Here is a 19152-nt window from a genome sequence, read left to right on the forward strand (position 1 = left end):
TTTTATAGCTTTCAAAAGTAAAATAACATTGTTTTTATTTATCTCTTCAATAGTAAATAAAAAATGTTTAGACCAATAGCAAGTTTATTAATAGAAATTGATTTAATTAAATTACTCGAAAAAAATGGCTTTTTTTATGTTGAAGATATTGAGAGTGCACCTGGTGAATTAAATTAAATGATTTATATTTTAATAAACAAAAAATTAAATTATTTTTTTTTACAGATGCTGCAGCTAAAATTGTTGATCCAAAAATAATAAAAGAATTATTAAAACCTCCAGAAGCATTATTAGCATTAAAGTATTGGCAGGTAAATTAATTGACAAATAAATATTGGACATGATAATAATCTTAAAATAATAATTATATTTAAAAAAAAAATAGACAGAAATTGAGTGTGAACGTGTAAAAACATTTATTAATAAATTTGATAATTTGTTGAATGGTGGATTTCAATGTGGAACAATAAATGAAATTTGTGGACAACGAGGATCAGGAAAAACACAAATTTGGTATTAATTAATGATCAATGTCATCATCACAAATAATCATTCTTATCAATGACAATACTATTTACAATATTATTTTAGTTTTCAGATATCACTGTCAGTTCAATTGCCAAAAAAATATGGTGGTCTTGAGGGTAAATCACTTTACATTGACACTCGAAATGGATTTTCTACAAAACGTCTTCAAGGTATATATGTTTAATTTTTATTTAATTGCACATCATTGAATCATCATCAGTTATTTTAAGATTTCCAATTGACACCAAGTCTTCCATAATATTATTATTTTTATAAATCAATAAATATTGATTTTGATAAAAAAAATTTTCAGTAATAAAGTCTCTAAAATGTCTGAGGCTTGAAAATGGATTTTTTTCAAATATAAATGGCAATAATTTGTCTGTTATTTTTATTATTTTTTCATGATCTTGTTGAGCTTCATCTTGAGTATATCCAGTGCAAATAAATGGACATGTTTGATCAGCAATTGTCTTGATTGATAATGGCCATGTGTCATTTGATGAATCAGCTACGAGACACTCGTGAATACCAAGATTGTAGCCAATAATAATATCTGGTTTAATAAAATTATTAGTCTTTGCATAGTCATGATATAATGAAGGTATCATTGTCAATTTAAACTTGACTTGATGATGATTACAGCTATCACAAAGTGTCCAATATTCTGGAATTTCCATAGGTAATTCAGGACCAATAAAAATAATTTTTAACTCAGTTATGTGTGGTCGATAATGAATTAACAATTCAAAAGAACTTGGATCCTCAAGTTCAGCTAGATTTGCTCCAACAACATGAACAATTAACGTTTTATTTTTATTAAAATTTAATTTTTCCATTGCATATAATAATGTCAATGGTCTTGTATAAATTTCAGCATTTGCTGATGCTTGAACTCTGTGAGGAAATGGCATAATATCAGGTCCACAATCGTTAAAAAAATCCTCCATATCATTAGGTAATTTCATGTTACTATAATCAAGTCTAGCAGCAGGCATATCTCGTTTTAACATTGGACAAAAAAAAACATCTGATGATACACATTCAAGAAGTTTTTTACATTTTTCATCATGATGTTCTTTATCTTGAATATGTTGTTTACAAAAACTAGTACTTGGACATATTTTACAATCTTCAAGTTCATCTGGATTACACTCAAAACATGATACACATTTTCGTGGAAATTTAAATATTTCTTCTTCTTGTTTTTCCAATTTTCTACCAAGTTTTAATTGTACTATCAGCATTATATTGGATTTTAAACTTGTCCATTTTTCTCGAGTCATTTCTTTTGCATTTGGCTGCATAAGAAAATGTGGTTGATTTCCTCTAAATTCAGTTAAAATTTTACATAGTTGTTGATGTTGTGAATTTATTAAGTCTTTTTCACAAAATGATACTGCTCGACAACCTTTGCAAATTATCAATGGATATCCATGACCCCAATTACCACACCCGTAACATGCATTTGAGTAATAAGAGTTCCACTCCAACATTTTATATGAAAATAATGATAAATAACTTTTAGATTATTATTAATTGGAATGTTTTGGAGTAATTGGTTACATTCAACAACCGGCTTTACTTGTCAATTGCTGTTTACTAAACAATTCAGCATGGTGATTGGTGGCGACATCATGATAAGTTTGGCTTCAATACAGTCTAACCTGACCATTGTTTATGGCTAATATAATTATATAAATTATAAATAACAATAAATAATAAACTACGCAATAACTGACAAGTCAACAATTTCAATTAAAATAAATCATACAGGTGAACATGAAATAAAGACAAAACAAGTGTAAATCAATTTAAAAATGGGTATCAGAGGATTGACAACGTACATTGAAAAAAATTCAGACGATTTTTATGAAACATTTCTGTTGCAAAATACAAAACTGGTGATTGATGGCTGGAATCTTAGCAATCGAATTTATCGTAATTTATCAAATTGTAATTGTGCATTTGGTGGTGACTATTATCAATTTGCAAAAAGCATTGAAATTTTTTTTGAAGAATTAATAAAGTGTAATGTCACACCAATTGTCATACTTGATGGTGGTTATGAAAAGAAAAAAGAATCAAAAATTCTATCAAAAGCCAAAAAAATATTAGATGATTCATCAAACTGGATACCAGCTTCGCAAGATAATGATAAATTTTCTCCTATTTTGGCGTCTGATGTTTTTAAAAATGTTATGAAGAAAATGAATATAAAATTTTTCATGTGTCCATTTGAGGCAGATGATATTATTGTTGCCCTTGCAAGAATTTATGAGTGTCCAGTTTTAAGTTATGATTCAGATTTTTGTATTGGTAAAGCAATGTATATTCCTTTTGATACTTTGGAGGCTGATATGTTACATAACAAATATGGTTTCATGAAAAAATGCAAAATTTATAAAGTTGAAAAATTATTAAGACAATTTCCAGGTCTTGATGTTTCTTTATTGCCACTTGCATCTGTTTTAATTGGAAATGATTATGTAAAAGCAGGTACTTTTGATGAATTTTTCAATCAAAAACAACAATATTATATGAGGCAACCAAAGATTGCCTTAATATTTAATTGGCTTAAAAATTATTCTCTTAATACAGCTGTTGGTATTATTGTCAATCGTATTCATCCAGAAAAAAGAGAAAAAATGATTAAGTTGATTGAAAATATTATCAATAGCAGTACTGCATCTTTACCAACATATATGCTGGAGCCACTTGAATTGACTCCAGACATTCTGGATAATCAAGTCACCAAATTCAAGTTTGATGAACGTGATTTTCTTGTTGAACGCAATTCTCATGCAGCTAAGTTTAATGAAGACTTCCAAGAAGATTATAATTATTACGAAGACAGCGATGATGATAATGATGATGTTGATAATTCATTCAATTTGACTACTAAAGAATTTATTAACAGCTGGCCTAAATGGTTTCTGGAAGAATATTTACTTGGTGAGTTTTCATCTTCTTTTATCATGATGATGAGTCAACAAATGTGTTTAATGAAAACACAAATTGAAAATTTTGACTTTCCATCATCAGGAGAAATGAGTATACCAATTGTTAAAGCTATTTTTAGTTTACTTATTCCAAAAAATAAAAGTGAAAGTACATTAGACATTATGTTGAGAGAAAAATATAACTTGGTCAAACGATCATTTAATGTTAAACGATCTATTATAGGTCTTGAAGAATTAAGACAAATTGATATAATAAAAAGAAAAGAATTTATTGATCAAGTTTTGGGTATCAATAAAAATGATAAACTAGATGAAATGCCAGGAGGTTGGCAATTATATATTGCAACTATTCTTTTTTGGATGAGACAAAAAGTTGTTCCAACAAGAACAACAGACCAATTAACTTGTCTTTTATTGTCTATGTTGATTGGAGTAATAGATCAACACATGGGATCTCGTACATCAGTAAAGGGATTTGATAAAATTAATGATGAAATTGAAAAAATTATAATGCTTAAAAAAACACAAAAAACAAATACAAACTTGAATAGTGAAGAAGATATGACTGTTATTGAAGCCTTGAAATTAGTTACTCAAAATGATTGTATTGTTGCATCACAATATTTTATGGATAATTTTAAAATGAATGATAAACTTATTTCAAATCCAAGAAAATTTGATAGAACAGTTGTTCATGTATTTGCTCAATTTCAAAGTTCTCTTGAACGTGTCATGAAGCTCAACGCTCTTCTTGGTGATCCATATCCTTCTGTATGTCCAAGTGAATTTTTTCATGGTACTTTACTTTACAATGTACATGATAGTTTAAAAGAACGAGCTGATGTTGTTACACACATTCAGGAAGCACTTGAATATTCTCCAGACCTGTTTAGAGTATTCAAACTACTTCATCAAAAAATATTCACTACTTTAAAGATTGAAATACCAAAAAAACAAATGACACGTCCAATACCTAAAATTTCTAAAGAATATGAAAAGACTTTATTCTTTCCAAATTTTTCAAAATAAAAAAATTAATTTATTTTTATTGGCTATGATGATGAAGAAATTCATGATTATGAATAAAATCAGTAACTTTCTGCATTATCATAAATACCATTTATACTTTAGATACATTAAATAAAGCATTTATATAATTTTTTAACAATGGTCTTAATATTATTTATTATTGTTTATTTTTGTTTAGATATAAGTAAAATATTATTTCACAGCTGAGATTGAATGAGTACCAGGTGCTAGATGATAGTATCAATTTATTAAATATATTTATTATAGGTATACCTCTTTAAATATATTCATCAGTATGCATTTAAAATGATAAATTAAATGATTTTTTTTTTTTCCAACTATAATGTTTGTAAGTAAATTAAATGCAACAAGCCAACAACCAGTTACACTTGTTAATGTTTGTTTACATCAACATGTTGCTTGGTGGCGACATGATTCATAAGCTTTGATAAGCTTGCTGCTTGATCACATGACAATTGACAACCTAACCTGATGTCACAAACAAAATAAAAATACACACGAGTCAATGATAAATAAACATTGCAAGTTTATTATTATTAAATAAGGTGACTGTATATCAATAATGGGTATCAGAGGATTAACAACATATATTGCTAATAGATCAGACTATTATTTTGAATCATTTGTTCTTCAGAATACCAACCTAGTGATTGATGGCTGGAGTCTTTGTTGTCAGCTCTACAGCAATGTGTCAAAATGTAATTGTACATTTGGTGGTGACTATGATCAATTTGCAAATTGTATTATACATTTTTTTGAAGATTTAGAAAAGTGTAATGTTAAACCAATTGTGTTGCTTGATGGTGGCTGGGAAAATAAAAAAAAAGCAACAGTTTGTTCAAGAGCCAAGGTTAAATTGGCTATTGCTGCAAACTGGAAACCAAAATGTCAACATAGTTCCAAGTATTTTCCTCTTCTTATGGCTGATGTTTTTAAAAATGTCATGAAAAAATTAAATATTAAATTTGTCATGTGTCCACTTGAAGCTGATGATTGCATTGCTTCTATTGCAAAAATTCTCAATTGTCCAGTTTTAAGTTATGACTCAGATTTTTATATTTATGGAACAATGTATATTCCATATAATACTCTGGACTATAATATAACTAAAAACAAGCTTGGCTGGATGAAAAAATGTAAAATTTATAAAGTTGAAAAATTATTACAACGTTTTAAAGGTCTTGATGTTCAACGATTGCCACTTGCTTCAATTTTATTAGGCAATGATTATATTAAAAGAAGTACTTTTCGTAATTTTTTCAAGAGAATGAAGCTATCTAAAGTGAAGAAACAAGTTTTACAACAGAAAAAAATAGCATCAACATTTAATTGGCTTAGAAAATATTCTCTCAATACAGCAGTTGGTATTATTATTGAAAGTATTCCTGATAATCGAAGAAAAAAAGCACTTTATTTAATTGAAAATATTATTAATAGCTATTTGACTATGCCAATATATATGTTGGAGCCACTTGGATTGACTCAAGACACTCTAAATGATCAAGTCAATAACAAATTCAAAATTTTCAAGTTTGATGAGAATGCTGTTGATCTTGGTGTTGCAATTGAGAAGGAAGAGGGAGAAGAAGAGCCTTTTGAAGATGAAGAAGATGAAGAAGAAGATGCTGAAGATGTAGAAGAAGAAGAAGACGATGATGATGATGATGATGATGATGATGATGAAGATGATGCTGATGTTAATGATGAGCTTGATACTTTACCAGATTTAATTACTGAAGGTAAATTTGCCAAGACTGTGCCTGAATGGTTTATGAAAGAACATTTGGCTGGTAATTTTCCAATTTATTTTGTCAACATGATTACCCATCGTATATTTCTTTTGACAACTCAAATTGAAGACTTTTCAGTACCATCTGCTACGGAAATTAGTGTACCAATTATCAAAGCTATATTTAGTTTACTTATTCCAAATAAAATATGTCAAAGTACATTGCAGTTGACTATAAGAGTAAAACATCATTCTACCAGGCAGTTTATTAAAGTTGAACAGGGTGATTTAATTTTTGAGGAATTAAGAGACATTGATATGTCAAGGAGAAAAGAATTTATTGACAAAGTTTTGGGAATTGATGAGAGTGATCAACTGGATGATATTCCTGAGCCTTGGCGTTTGTATGTGGCAGCTATTATTTTTTGGATGAGACAAAATGTTGTTCCAGACAGAACGAGAATTCATTTGACCTGTATTTTGGTATCTATGTTAATTGGAATAATTGAACAACACATTGGACCTCGTAAATCAAAACTTAAATATGAAAAATTCAAGAGTGAAATTGAAGCAGTTATTAAATCAAGAAAATTACAAAAAAAATTAAATAATTTAGATGATTTAAGTATCACTGAAGCTTTAGAGTTGGTTGATCAAGATGACTGTATTGTTGCATCACAATATTTTATGGATAATTTTAAAATGGATGATAAACTTATTTCAAATCCAAATAAATTTGATATTAAAATTGTTCATGCATTTGCACAATTTCAAAGTTGTCTTAAACACTCAATGCATCTTAATGCTCTTCTTGGTAATCCATATACTCCTGTTTGTCCAAGTAAATTATTTAATGGTACATTACTTTATAATATACATACAAGTTTATTAAAACGAAATGATGTTGTTGTTTATATTGAAAAAAAATTTGAATACTGTCCAAGACTATTTAGGGTATTTGAATTACTTAATAAAAAAATTTTAAATATACTGGGAACTGTTACAGAAGACATTTCAAAATGCCCAAAAAGAAAACGTAATAAAAATCGTAAAAAAAAAGATGAAGATGAATATTTAACTGCTGAAAGTGATTTAGAAATACCAGAAAAAAATCAATATTTATTTTACGATCCACAAAATCCATTTTCTGTTCTTGCAGTATCATAATTTACCTATATATTGATTTGAATAAAAAAAAATTGAATTAAACTTTTTAAAATTGTTGTTTAAAATATTATTTTTGTTTATTATTACAATTATTATTATTATTATTTTATAAATTTAGATATGATTAAAGGCTACAATAAATTACATCCACAATTAAAATTGAATGAGGATCAAATGCTTGATAGAATATTAGTCATGTCACCAGGATCACCTGAAGAATTATGTTCAGAATTAAAAAATTTAAATCATAATCTCGAGACAAGCTATGGTTTACGACTTATAATTGTTGACAGTTTGACATTTCCAATAATTTCATCAGTTGGTGAACCATTCCAGAGAATCAAGTACTACACAAATATCATTAAAGATCTCCAGGCAATTGCAATGAAACACAAAATTGCTGTTAGTTGATAATGAAAAATAATTAAATATTAAATTTATAATTCATACAGTTGATTTAATTTAAAATTAATTTTATACAGGTTGTGATGACAAGTGAATTATCAAATCAAATTGACAGTAAAGGAGAACATTGTGTTGCCAGTATTGCTGGAATCACTGTGGCTCATCGTGTTCACCGAAGACTCATGCTAGCTCGAATAAGAGACAATAGATTTGCAGCTAAAATAATTAAATCAAATGTTTTACCACAAACAATAATTCCATTTGACGTAAGCTTTATTTAAATATATATTTATTAATAAATCATTTTTATATTTTATTCATTTTTATTTTACTTTCAAGGTAACAACTGATGGTACAGTTTAATGATAAATAATGTGTTAATTATTCATGTATATTTTTAATATTAAACAATGACAAAAAAAGTGTCAGCATATAAACTTGAAAAAAATATTAATGATTTCTTTTTTTAAATTAACAATTTTCAATAAGCAATATTTGCAAATTCAATTATATATATATATTTTATTTAAAATGCAAATACGAGTAAAAAAAATATATATTGTGTAGAAATATTGTTCTTAAAAATTCATCATATATTATAAATGTATATATATTTAAAAAAAAAACATTATTTTGAACATGAAGCGATACATTTAAAAATAGATTATTCTGGAAAAAGCTCGAGTTAAAAAAAAAAAACTGGCTTTCTGATCTACAGAGCAGTGATTATAAAAATTGATCAAACTTAAAATTGCATTGTATGTGATGTAATTGAAGAAAAAAAATTATAACTAAAATGTATCAATAAAATTTTTGATAAACAAATTAGTAATAGATTCTTTGTCTTTTTAGTTTAAATAAATGGAAATATTGACGCAATTGGCCTGAACACAGTTAAAATTGTGATGTTTTTTTCTTTAAATGTATTGTTTTATAATTAACTTGGTATATTTATGTTGAAACCAGAGAGAGTAAAGCTTTTTTATAGTCACCAGAAGTGTCACCCTGTTGAAAAAAAAAAACATTAAGTTATTTTTAATGATGAATTAAAAGCAATTTATAGGTGCATATATATATATATACCTATATATATAGATTATTTTAATTTGTTTAAAAAAAACTTACAGCAATCCAGCTCTCAAGTGATTTTCCATAACGTTCTTCAAATGATTTTTTTATATCACCCAGATCAATTTCACTTCTTGAGACAACAATTCTAATTAGTGTTCTGTCTTTTGTACCAATTCCATGCATAGCTGCATGTAAACGCTCAGCAAAGAAACCGACCTTCGATTTAACACACTTGACTAATAATAGAAATAAATTAAATTATCATACAATGAATAAAATAATTATTAAATTTAAATAAATAATAAATTACCAATGCCAAGAAGTCCTTTTTCAATGTTTCCTGAAAATTCTTTTTTAATAGCAACTTCAATATCATGTCCAGATATTTTTTCATACTCTAAAAATGTTTGACGAAGTTGTTGATAACTACGTGTTACAAGTATAGAATTAAATTGTGATTCATCAGTACCCCATTCTTTTTCTCCAGCATCAAAAAGTGCTTGTGCATCATTTTGTGCTTGTGCATGATCAACACCTTGATTTTCATCACGATTTGCTTGGACAAGAGATACCAACAGTTTTCTAAAATGACCAGATGTATCATCTTTTAAATCATCTTCCAATGTTCGTCCATAAACTGTTGAGAAAAATACATCAATTATATTGGTTGTTTCATAAGATAAATAACTGTAGAAAAAAATTTAATTATCATGCCAGTCACATATAAAGAAAAAATAAAATAAATAAATAAAAAACATGAATGATGTAATAGACCGGCATTCTGAGAAGGAATATTATTACACGCATCAGCCCACGGCTAAATATTTACAACACCAGTCAAGCGATGACATCAGTCCATAAAAATAATAAAAAAAAAAACTTTCGCATTTATTTGTTTGTTTTTTTTATTTTTTTTCATTCCAAAGTTTTATTTTGTTTTTAATTATAGAACTTGATTCGACCTTGACGTTTTGTTTTTTCATCAATCATCACAACATAATAAAATTAAAAAATAAATAAATAAATAAATTGACTTACGATTTTCGTAAAAGGATGCAATGGTTCTGATACCATAATTGCTAAGTGTACAAAGAATTTCTACTAAGCAACTTTCATCAGTGCCCATATTAGCAACAGCATCATGAAGTTCTTTAGCATAATAATGAGGCAATGGTGTCATTAATGCAACCATAACATCCTCAAGTTTACCAGTTAATTCACTTTTTAATTGACTTATTAAATCTTTTCCAAATTGTGTTTTATATGCATCAGCAATTTCAAGACGTTGTACAACACCACGTTTTGTTAATATATCAACAACTGTTTTTCCATCACATCCAAAACCTTTCATTGCTTTATAAAGTACTGTAGCATCATTAATAGCATTAAATGGATCAGCTGGATATACAGTTGGAGTACACTAAAATTAAATAATTAATATTTTATTATTCATTTTATTTTTTAATCAACATCAAGTAGGTCATCATGAATAATAATAAATATTGATCATGAGTCATATTTAAAAAATAACAACAACAATAATTTTATCAGCTCACCTTGAATGGATAATATTGTTGAGACATTTTGTCTTGTTGATGTGTTATTTTGCTCCAAAAAAAATCTAAATATTTGACAAACAAAAATAAAATTAATACATTATCATGTCAACATCAATAGTTAAATAAATCAATTGATTTTTTATATATTTGATAAATAAATATGTGTATTAATTAATTATTTAAAATTTTATTGAATAATACCGGTAATAAGATTTTACAATCTGATGATGAAATAATATCAAAACAATAAGTTAAAATTAATAAACAAAACAGTGATAATAATGTTAAAAAATATATATAATGTTATTAATTTATTTGAAAAGACTTGAACATATATATTGTTGATAATTTTTGATTAAATAATGTGACTTACAGCTTTGACTGGTAGTAATACAATGACGAAGCCAACAACAGGCCCCACCCAATCAAGTTGTCAATGTTGTAGGTGTGTTGCTTTTTTTTCCAGTATGTGTATGTGAGGAGTGAGGACACGTAAACAAACGTTCCTCTCTGCAGTATAAATCTCAAAAGAAAATTTTGAGTAAATGAATAATCATCAATGACTAATAATAATTCATGATAATGTTTTACATATATTCTAAAAATAGAAATATACACATAATATTTTTATTTTATGCCAATGAATCATTTTTTAATTGTAGTGATGAATTGTTAAATAAATTATTCAAAAGGAAAAATAATTAGCTTACAAAAACCATCAAGACCTAGATTTTTAGAAGAAAAAAAAAAAAAACGAAAGCATGCATGTTACAAATCTTTTGATCTATTGATCGTCTAAAAGTGTGCTTTTAAATAGATGATATATTATTAGTCTATATACTAAATTACTAACAAATGAAAAACAAAAAAAAAATATTCAAAGGAAAAAGGAAAAATAATTAGAAAGTAATTGGAAGTTTTAAAAGATTTATAAATTTAGAATTTATAGCGTTATAGTTTTAAAAAATTAAATAATGTATAAATAAATAAATTGAATATTTGCGCGCTTTTTTGTATTTAAAGATGGCGTCTACTTACCTAGCGCTAGCGATTTTACCGACTGACGGTCATTTATCATCAATTAATTTGAATTTTCAATTGCTCAAATTTAAAATTACTCATAATTTTTATTTAAAAATTATTTTAAATAAAATAAAAACATTATTATTAATATTTTAAAATGATAAAAATGTTGTTTTTTTTATTTATGTTAGACCTTGAGAAAAAAATGTACATAATAAAATAAATTTTTTAACTTTTTGTAAACAAATAAAATTTTTATTATTTTCTTTATTACTAATATTATTTGGAATGTTGATAATTTTATAGTTTAAAACCAAGTACGAAGCTCAAATTTGTCATTCTTGTGAATATTTAACAACAGTCAACTTGAAAATATTTAACTGATTGTATTTTAAAAAAATATACATTACAAAAATGAATAGCCAAGTAATTTTTGGATGGGTTATATTGTTGGTTTTTATTGGTATTATTGGAGCATCTGAAATCAAGGATGATGATAATATTGATATTTTTGAAAATAAATTGACAAGCCAAGAAGCCACTGAGAAAAATGAAGGACAAGTTTCTACCACAACAATTTCGACAATAAAGAAAGTCGACAGCTTCTTGACAGACAATCCAACAAAACAGCTGGATAATGCATTGGAGCAAAATGAGGAAATGGAATCGAAAAATACAATTAAATTGGATTTTGTTGATGATGATGATAAATCAATAGAAAAAGAAGAAAAGACAAACTTGTGTGATGATGAAGAAAACAGCGATGAAAATCTCGTGGAAATAATACAAATAAATACACAAGAAGATGATGAAAAAACAGCCAACGAAATGAAGCTATTTCAAATGTTTGAATTTAAAATGGATATTTTAGTTAAACAGCTATTATTTTTGGAGCTTGAAAGTTCAAAAATCGAGAAAATTTCATGTGGAAATCGTAAGAATATTTATATCTATTTTACTATACCAAATTCTGACTGTATATATATTTATTCGATATGTTTTAATAATTTCAGGATGGAGATATTTGGTTAATACAATCATCAGCACTTTTGGAATATCACAAAGTTCTCAGCTTGATGTTGTTTATGACGGAGAATGTATGGCAGAAAAAGAATCTTCTTTGGAATATTTAAATCAAATGATTGAAGAAAAAGCCAAAGAAATCAAGGCCTTGGAATTTATCCTTGAGAATAAAAATTAAAAAAAAAAAAAAATATTAAACTGAAATGTATTTTTTTTTTTTTTTTAATTTTATACATAAAAATATGGAAATAAATAAAATTTTATTGGAATATAATATTAATTTTAAGTTTGCACATTGCACATATACAAATATGTTACAAAAATATAATAAATTGTATCAATGTATAAATAAATAAATAAAAAACGTTCACCAATTGCAAAATATGTTTTTTAATTTAATAAATTATATCCTTCAAATATTTAAATAATAAATAAAAAAAAATTAAAATTATAAAGAATTCCGTTAACAGCTATTAAGATTAACTTTAAAATAGAAATAATAACTTTTTTTTTTTTTCAAGGATAAATATTTTGTGTATTTAATTTATTATTTAAGTTATGAAAATTATTTTTTTTATATATTTAAAATATATATGCAACATGTGAAATCATTTTACAAAAATGTAATGTTTTATTTTATCTTTTGTAAACATTATTTTGCTTCATGAGTCAGTGTGTTATTGTTTTTACGACTTATGATAAAAAAAAGTGAGGTAAAATTACAAGTGATAATATTGTTATTCTACATTCTTCAGTGCTAAAATAAATACGTACAGAGAAAAAATTCTTCTTTGAAAATTTAAAATCAACAGAAATCATGAAAAGTTTGGTGAATTATATTTGTTTTTTTGTATTGATTGCAATTTTAATATGCATGATTGAAACAAGTGTAAAAGATGAACGTTATCGAGAATATAAAATACAGTTGAAGAATTTAGAGAGAAAAAATGAAAAACTTGACATTGAAATTAAAAACGAGATGTCTCGTGATTGTTTACACTGTAAGAATAATAATACTATTATAATTTTCAAAAAAACTGATAAATTAATAATCACAATTACTTAAATATTATTTTAATTTTTTATTCTTAAAGGGATATATCGAATAGTAAATGGCATATTGGACTTTTTTGGAATTGCTAAATATTTTGAATCATTACTTGCTCCTGATGCCGAATGCTTGGAAAATAAAAATGCAAATTTAAAATTATTTAACGACGACAAGAAGCACAACAATCAGAAAATTCAACACATCAAAGAGTCTTTAGAAGACTTCAAATCAAAAACAACAGCTTCAAAATAGCTTGTTGTTGAAGATATATTTTTTAAAAATAATAACTTGTAGTTGATTCTTTCAACATGAATAATTACTTGAAATTGAAATTGCTACTTTAAATTAAAAATAAAGAAATTAAAAAAACGTAAAAAAAATTCCATATTTTCTTAAATAGAAGAATAAAATACATATAAATAATTTAGAACTTATATTATTACATAGAATGTATGTATCTTGTTTTAAAAATTTACATAAAATTTAAAAATTTACAGAAATAAAATAAACCTTTCAGTCATACCATAAACCTAGTTGATAGTTAATTTATTTTATTAGATATTTATTATATATTTAAAATTATTATTAATAGAAATTCCGAAGAACCGAATACCTCTTGGTTAATTCTTAAATCCTAATACGAAACTTTTGGAAATGAAATGTATAAATTCCACGTAATAATGTAATTTTGTAAGTTCCACACATATTTGTCTTTTCAATTGATAGATTCGTAATTTATGTTACATATACAGCGATTAAAAGCTTCAACTAAATTCGTTTCGTATCACAAACACAGGCGAAGAATATTTTTCAGAAAATTATCAAATACCTCCTTACTTGTTCTACATTCCTAATGAAAAATAATTAAAATCTTTAAAAATTACTTCTACGATTTTCTGTTAGCCTAATTTTTTTAATAGAAAATTTAACCGATTAATATCAGGAACATAGAATGACTAAAAAAGTATTCGGTGTTTTCTGAAATGTACCTCCTCAACTTTTTATTTACCTGATACTTAAAAGAAAAAAAAAAATTCGGGTATCAGGAACATAGAATAAGAAAGGAAGAATATTGAAAAATATCAAATACCTCTTTCATCATTCTATGCTCCTGATACTCTGAATTTTTTTTTTCTATCAAATTTCAAAAAATTTGTGGAAAAAAAATTAACAATAAAATTTCAAAAAAATTCAGGGAAAAAAAATTTTCGAGTATCAGGAACATAGAATGAGTAAGGAGGTTTTTTTATAAATATCAAATACCTTTTTGCTCATTCTAAATAATAGATGGCGCTAAACTTGTTGACTCAAAAAATACCTCTTTGCCTGCTCTATAACCCTGATGAAACAGCCCTCTCTTATCTATGATATTTCAATGTGTTTACCGTATAGTTCCTAAAAAAATAATAGATGGCGCTAAACTTGTTATCTCAAAAAATACCTCTTTTTCTGTTCTGTAACCCTAATAAAACAGCCCTCTTCTATCTATGATATTTCAATGTGTTTACCGTATAGTTCCTAAAAAAAATAATAGATGGCGCTGAACTTGTTGACTCAAAAAATACCTCTTTGCCTGTTCTATAATCCTGATGAAACAGCCCTCTGCTATCGATGATATTTCAATGTGTTTACAGTATAGTTCCTAAAAAAAATAATAGATGGCACTGAACTTGTTGACTTAAAAAATACCGCTTTTCTTGTTCTATACTCCTGATAAAACAGCCCTCTTCTATCTATGAAATTTTATTGTGTTACCTCTATAGTTCCTTAGAAAAATAATAGGTGGCGCTTCGTAGTGTGGCGCAAAAAATACCTCTTTTCCTGTTCTATAATCCTGATAAAACAGCCCTCTTCTATCTATGGAATTTCAACGTGTTTACCTTGTAGTTCCTAAAAAAAATTATAGATGGCGCTGAACTTGTTGACTCAAAAAATACCTCTTTGCCTGTTCTATAACCCTAATAAAACAGCTATCTTCTATCTATGATATTTCAAGGTGTTTACCCTATAGTTTCTAAAAAAAATTATAGATGGCTCTTTGCTCAAACTATGTTCCTGATAATCGAAAAAGCCCTCTTCTATCATATTTCAAAAATTTGTGAAAAGTTTCTATAAAAATAAAGATGGAACTATTTTGAAAATATAAATACCGCTTTTCTTGTTCTATATTCCTGATAGAAAAAGCCCTCTTCTATATTATGAAATTTTTTGTGAAATTTATAGGAAAAAGTAAAATTATAGGCGCTTCGTATGTGCATGAAAATATTTCTTTTTACTTTTCTATAAACTGATGAAAATCATAGATATAGAAGAACTGTTTACCTTAGTTCTAAAAAAAAGAAGATGGCGCTGAACTTGTTGCTCAATCGATATTTTGGAATTCTAAGTAAACAGCCCTGCTATCGGGCTGATATTTCAGTCAATGTGTTTACCGTATAGTTCCTACAAAAATATAGATGGCGCTGAACTTGTTGATCAAAACCACCTTTTTTTTCTCAGTATAAAAATAAAAAGTATTTTCTATCTATTATTTCAAAATGTGTTTACCCTAAAATAAAAAATTATCAAATACCTCTTTATCTAGTTCCTGATACTGAAAAATTTTTTCTATCAAATTTCAAAAAATTTTTCTGGAATAAATAAAATTTCAGGAATATAGAATGAGCTTTAGGTCCTTTTGAAAATACATATCTTTGCTGATCTATTATTTTGAACTCGAAAAATTTTTTTTTTTTTATGAAATTTTTGAAATTTAAAGAAAAAAATTTTTGGTCAGATCAGCATAAATTTATAATTTTTGGAATTTTTAGGGTAAACACATTGAAATATCATAGATAGAAGAAGGCTGTTTTATCAGGATTATAGAACAGGAAAAGAGGTCCTTTTTGCGCCACACTACGGAGCGCCATCTATTATTTTTCTTAGGAACTATAGAGGTAACACAATGAAATTTCATAGATAGAAGAGGGCTGTTTTATCAGGATTATAGAACAGGAAAAGAGGTATTTTTTGCGCCACACTACGGAGCGCCATCTATTATTTTTCTTAAGAACTATAGAGGTAACACAATGAAATTTCATAGATAGAAAAGGGCTGTTTTATCAGGAGTATAGAACAGGAAAAGAGGTATTTTTTGAATCAACAAGTTCAGCGCCATCTATTATTTTTTTCAGGAACTATAGGGTAAACACATTGAAATATCATAGATAGAAGAGGGCTGTTTTATCAGGATTATAGAACAGGAAAAGAGGTATTTTTTGCGCCACACTACGGAGCGCCATCTATTATTTTTTTTAGGTAGTATAGAGTAAACACATTCAAATATCATAGATAGCAGAGGGCTGTTTTATCAGGAGTATAGAACAGGCAAAGAGGTATTTTTTGAGTCAACAAGTTCAGCGCCATCTATTATTTTTTTAAAGAACTATAGGGTAAACACATTAAAATATCATAGATAGAAAAAGGCTGTTTTATCAGGGTTATAGAACAAGAAAAGAGGTATTTTTTAAGTCAACAAGTTCAGCGCCATCTATTGTTTTTCTTAGGAACTGTAGGGCAAACACGTTGAAATATCATAGATAGAAGAGGGCTGTTTTATCAGGATTATAGAACAGGAAAAGAGGTATTTTTTGAGTCAACAAGTTCAGCGCCATTTATTGTTTTTCTTAAGAACTATAGGGCAAACACGTTGAAATATCATAGATAGAAGAGGGCTGTTTTATCAGGATTATAGAACAGGAAAAGAGGTATTTTTTGCGCCACACTACGGAGCGCCATCTATTATTTTTCTTAGGAACTATAGAGGTAACACAATGAAATTTCATAGATAGAAGAGGGCTGTTTTATCAGGAGTATAGAACAGGCAAAGAGGTATTTTTTGAGTCAACAAGTTTAGCGCCATCTATTATTTTTTTTAAGAACTATAGGGTAAACACATTAAAATATCATAGATAGAAAAAGGCTGTTTCATCAGGGTTATAGAACAGGCAAAGAAGTGTTTTTGAGTCAACAAGTTCAGCGCCATCTATAATTTTTTTTAGGAACTATAGGGTAAACACATTGAAATATCATAGATAGAAGAGAGCTGTTATATTAGGGTTATAGAACAGGCAAAGAGGTATTTCTTTAGTCAACAAGTTCAGCGCCATCTATTATTTTTCTTAGGAACTATAGGGTAAACACATTGAAATATCATAGATAAGAGAGGGCTGTTTTATCAGGGTTATAGAACAGGAAAAAAGGTATTCTTTGAGTCAACAAGTTTAGCGCCATCTATTATTTAGAATGAGCAAAAAGGTATTTAATATTTATGAAAATACCTCCTTACTCATTCTATGTTCCTGATACTCGAAAATTTTTTTTCCCTGAATTTTTTTGAAATTTTATAGAAAAAAATATTTTGGAGTATCAGGAACATAGAACAAGCAAAGAGGTATTCCATATTTTTGAAAATATCTCCTTGCTTATTCTATGTTCCTAATACTCGAAAAACTTTTTTTCCACAAATTTTTTGAAATTTGATAGAAAAAAAAAATTCAGAGTATCAGGAGCATAGAATGATGAAAGAGGTATTTGATATTTTTCAATATTCTTCCTTTCTTATTCTATGTTTTTAAAGATTTTAATTATTTTTCATTAGAAATGTAGAACAAGTAAGGAGGTATTTGATAAATTTCTGGAAAATATTCTTTGCCTGTGTTTGTGATTCGAGAGGAATTTAGTTGAAGCTTTCAATCGCTGTATATGTAACATAAATTACAAATTTATCAATTGAAAAGACAAATATGTGTGGAACTTATGAAATCACATTATTACGTGAAATCTATACATTCCTATCTCAAAATTTACAAAATCGAAATATTTTCATTTGCTATAAATTGAGATCGATGGATAATAATAATTCTATTCGATATTATTACCAGCTGCTATTATATTTAAGTAGAACATTTCTCTTGACGTTCAAAAAGCTACCAAAAAAATGAAATATAAATAAATAACGAATTACAAAAAGAAAACCCCAAGCATTTAAACATTTTAACTGAAAATTAATCGAAAGATCTTATTACGATATATTTATGTCGACATTTAGCACTGTATATATATATGGGGACTAAACGAGGCGTGAAAGTGGGTCCCATATGGCCTAATAAATTATATGACCAACTATTAAAAGAACGACACTTCCTAAACAAATAAAGACCAATAAAAAAATAAAAATAGAACAGAATACTGTTGTATACAAAGTACCTTTTCAGCACATAATTCATTTGGTAATTGATTTTTTCACGATGACGTTCATCAAGGTCTTATTTTTCACATATTATTTATTTATTTTCTTAAGCAACACATTTGTCCATAATATTATTTTATACTTTTATTTTCAATAGTGACTATAAACCTTTTCATCAAGATTTATAATTCATTCATCACTATGTTCAATGAAAAAAAAAAAAAAACAAAACGGAAGTTCATGGATTGATACGAGACGATGTGATATGACCCAGAGAAACTTCATTCAAATTCATCTAGTTTCCGGTATATATATCTTGTGTAACAAGCAGATGCATTTTACCCGCACGTGCT

The 19152-nt window shown here is 26.8% G+C and overlaps 5 protein-coding genes across 7 annotated transcripts; 3 read left to right on the forward strand and 2 right to left on the reverse strand.

Annotated features, from left to right (window-relative positions):
- The first annotated feature begins 11 nt into the window (after window positions 1-11).
- On the forward strand, window positions 12-8577 carry LOC122855972 (DNA repair protein RAD51 homolog 3-like). Its single transcript, XM_044157697.1, has 7 exons — window positions 12-163; window positions 226-311; window positions 386-513; window positions 592-698; window positions 7556-7839; window positions 7920-8108; window positions 8182-8577. Exons 1-7 carry the CDS (start codon window positions 64-66, stop codon window positions 8203-8205), a joined length of 918 nt encoding a protein of 305 aa, XP_044013632.1. The 5' UTR covers window positions 12-63; the 3' UTR covers window positions 8206-8577.
- On the reverse strand, window positions 695-2025 carry LOC122855862. The gene has a single exon (XM_044157527.1). It carries the CDS (start codon window positions 2022-2024, stop codon window positions 720-722), a length of 1305 nt encoding a protein of 434 aa, XP_044013462.1. The 5' UTR covers window position 2025; the 3' UTR covers window positions 695-719.
- Window positions 2304-4658, forward strand: LOC122855528 (protein asteroid-like). The gene has a single exon (XM_044156968.1). It carries the CDS (start codon window positions 2349-2351, stop codon window positions 4518-4520), a length of 2172 nt encoding a protein of 723 aa, XP_044012903.1. The 5' UTR covers window positions 2304-2348; the 3' UTR covers window positions 4521-4658.
- LOC122855503 (protein asteroid-like) lies at window positions 4995-7484 on the forward strand. Of its 2 annotated transcripts, XM_044156931.1 has the most exons (2): window positions 5023-5086; window positions 5176-7484. In XM_044156931.1, exon 2 carries the CDS (start codon window positions 5461-5463, stop codon window positions 7435-7437), a length of 1977 nt encoding a protein of 658 aa, XP_044012866.1. In that variant the 5' UTR covers window positions 5023-5086; window positions 5176-5460; the 3' UTR covers window positions 7438-7484. The 2 variants fall into 2 exon arrangements, with proteins under 2 accessions (XP_044012856.1, XP_044012866.1); XM_044156921.1 differs by having other exon boundaries at window positions 4995-7484.
- Window positions 8578-8763: 186 nt separating the features above from the next.
- Window positions 8764-11033, reverse strand: LOC122855929 (annexin B9-like). Of its 2 annotated transcripts, none has more exons than XM_044157637.1 (6): window positions 10846-11033; window positions 10470-10534; window positions 9952-10333; window positions 9224-9550; window positions 8968-9149; window positions 8764-8847 (listed from the first exon to the last, which is right to left on the reverse strand). In XM_044157637.1, the coding sequence occupies exons 2-6, from the start codon at window positions 10494-10496 to the stop codon at window positions 8794-8796; spliced, it is 972 nt and encodes a 323-aa protein (XP_044013572.1). In that variant the 5' UTR covers window positions 10497-10534; window positions 10846-11033; the 3' UTR covers window positions 8764-8793. The 2 variants fall into 2 exon arrangements, with proteins under 2 accessions (XP_044013572.1, XP_044013562.1); XM_044157627.1 differs by having other exon boundaries at window positions 10674-10864.
- Between the last annotated feature and the right edge of the window lie 8119 nt (window positions 11034-19152).

This window comes from Aphidius gifuensis, linkage group LG1 (assembly GCF_014905175.1).
Source record: "Aphidius gifuensis isolate YNYX2018 linkage group LG1, ASM1490517v1, whole genome shotgun sequence".
NCBI lineage: Eukaryota > Metazoa > Arthropoda > Insecta > Hymenoptera > Braconidae > Aphidius > Aphidius gifuensis.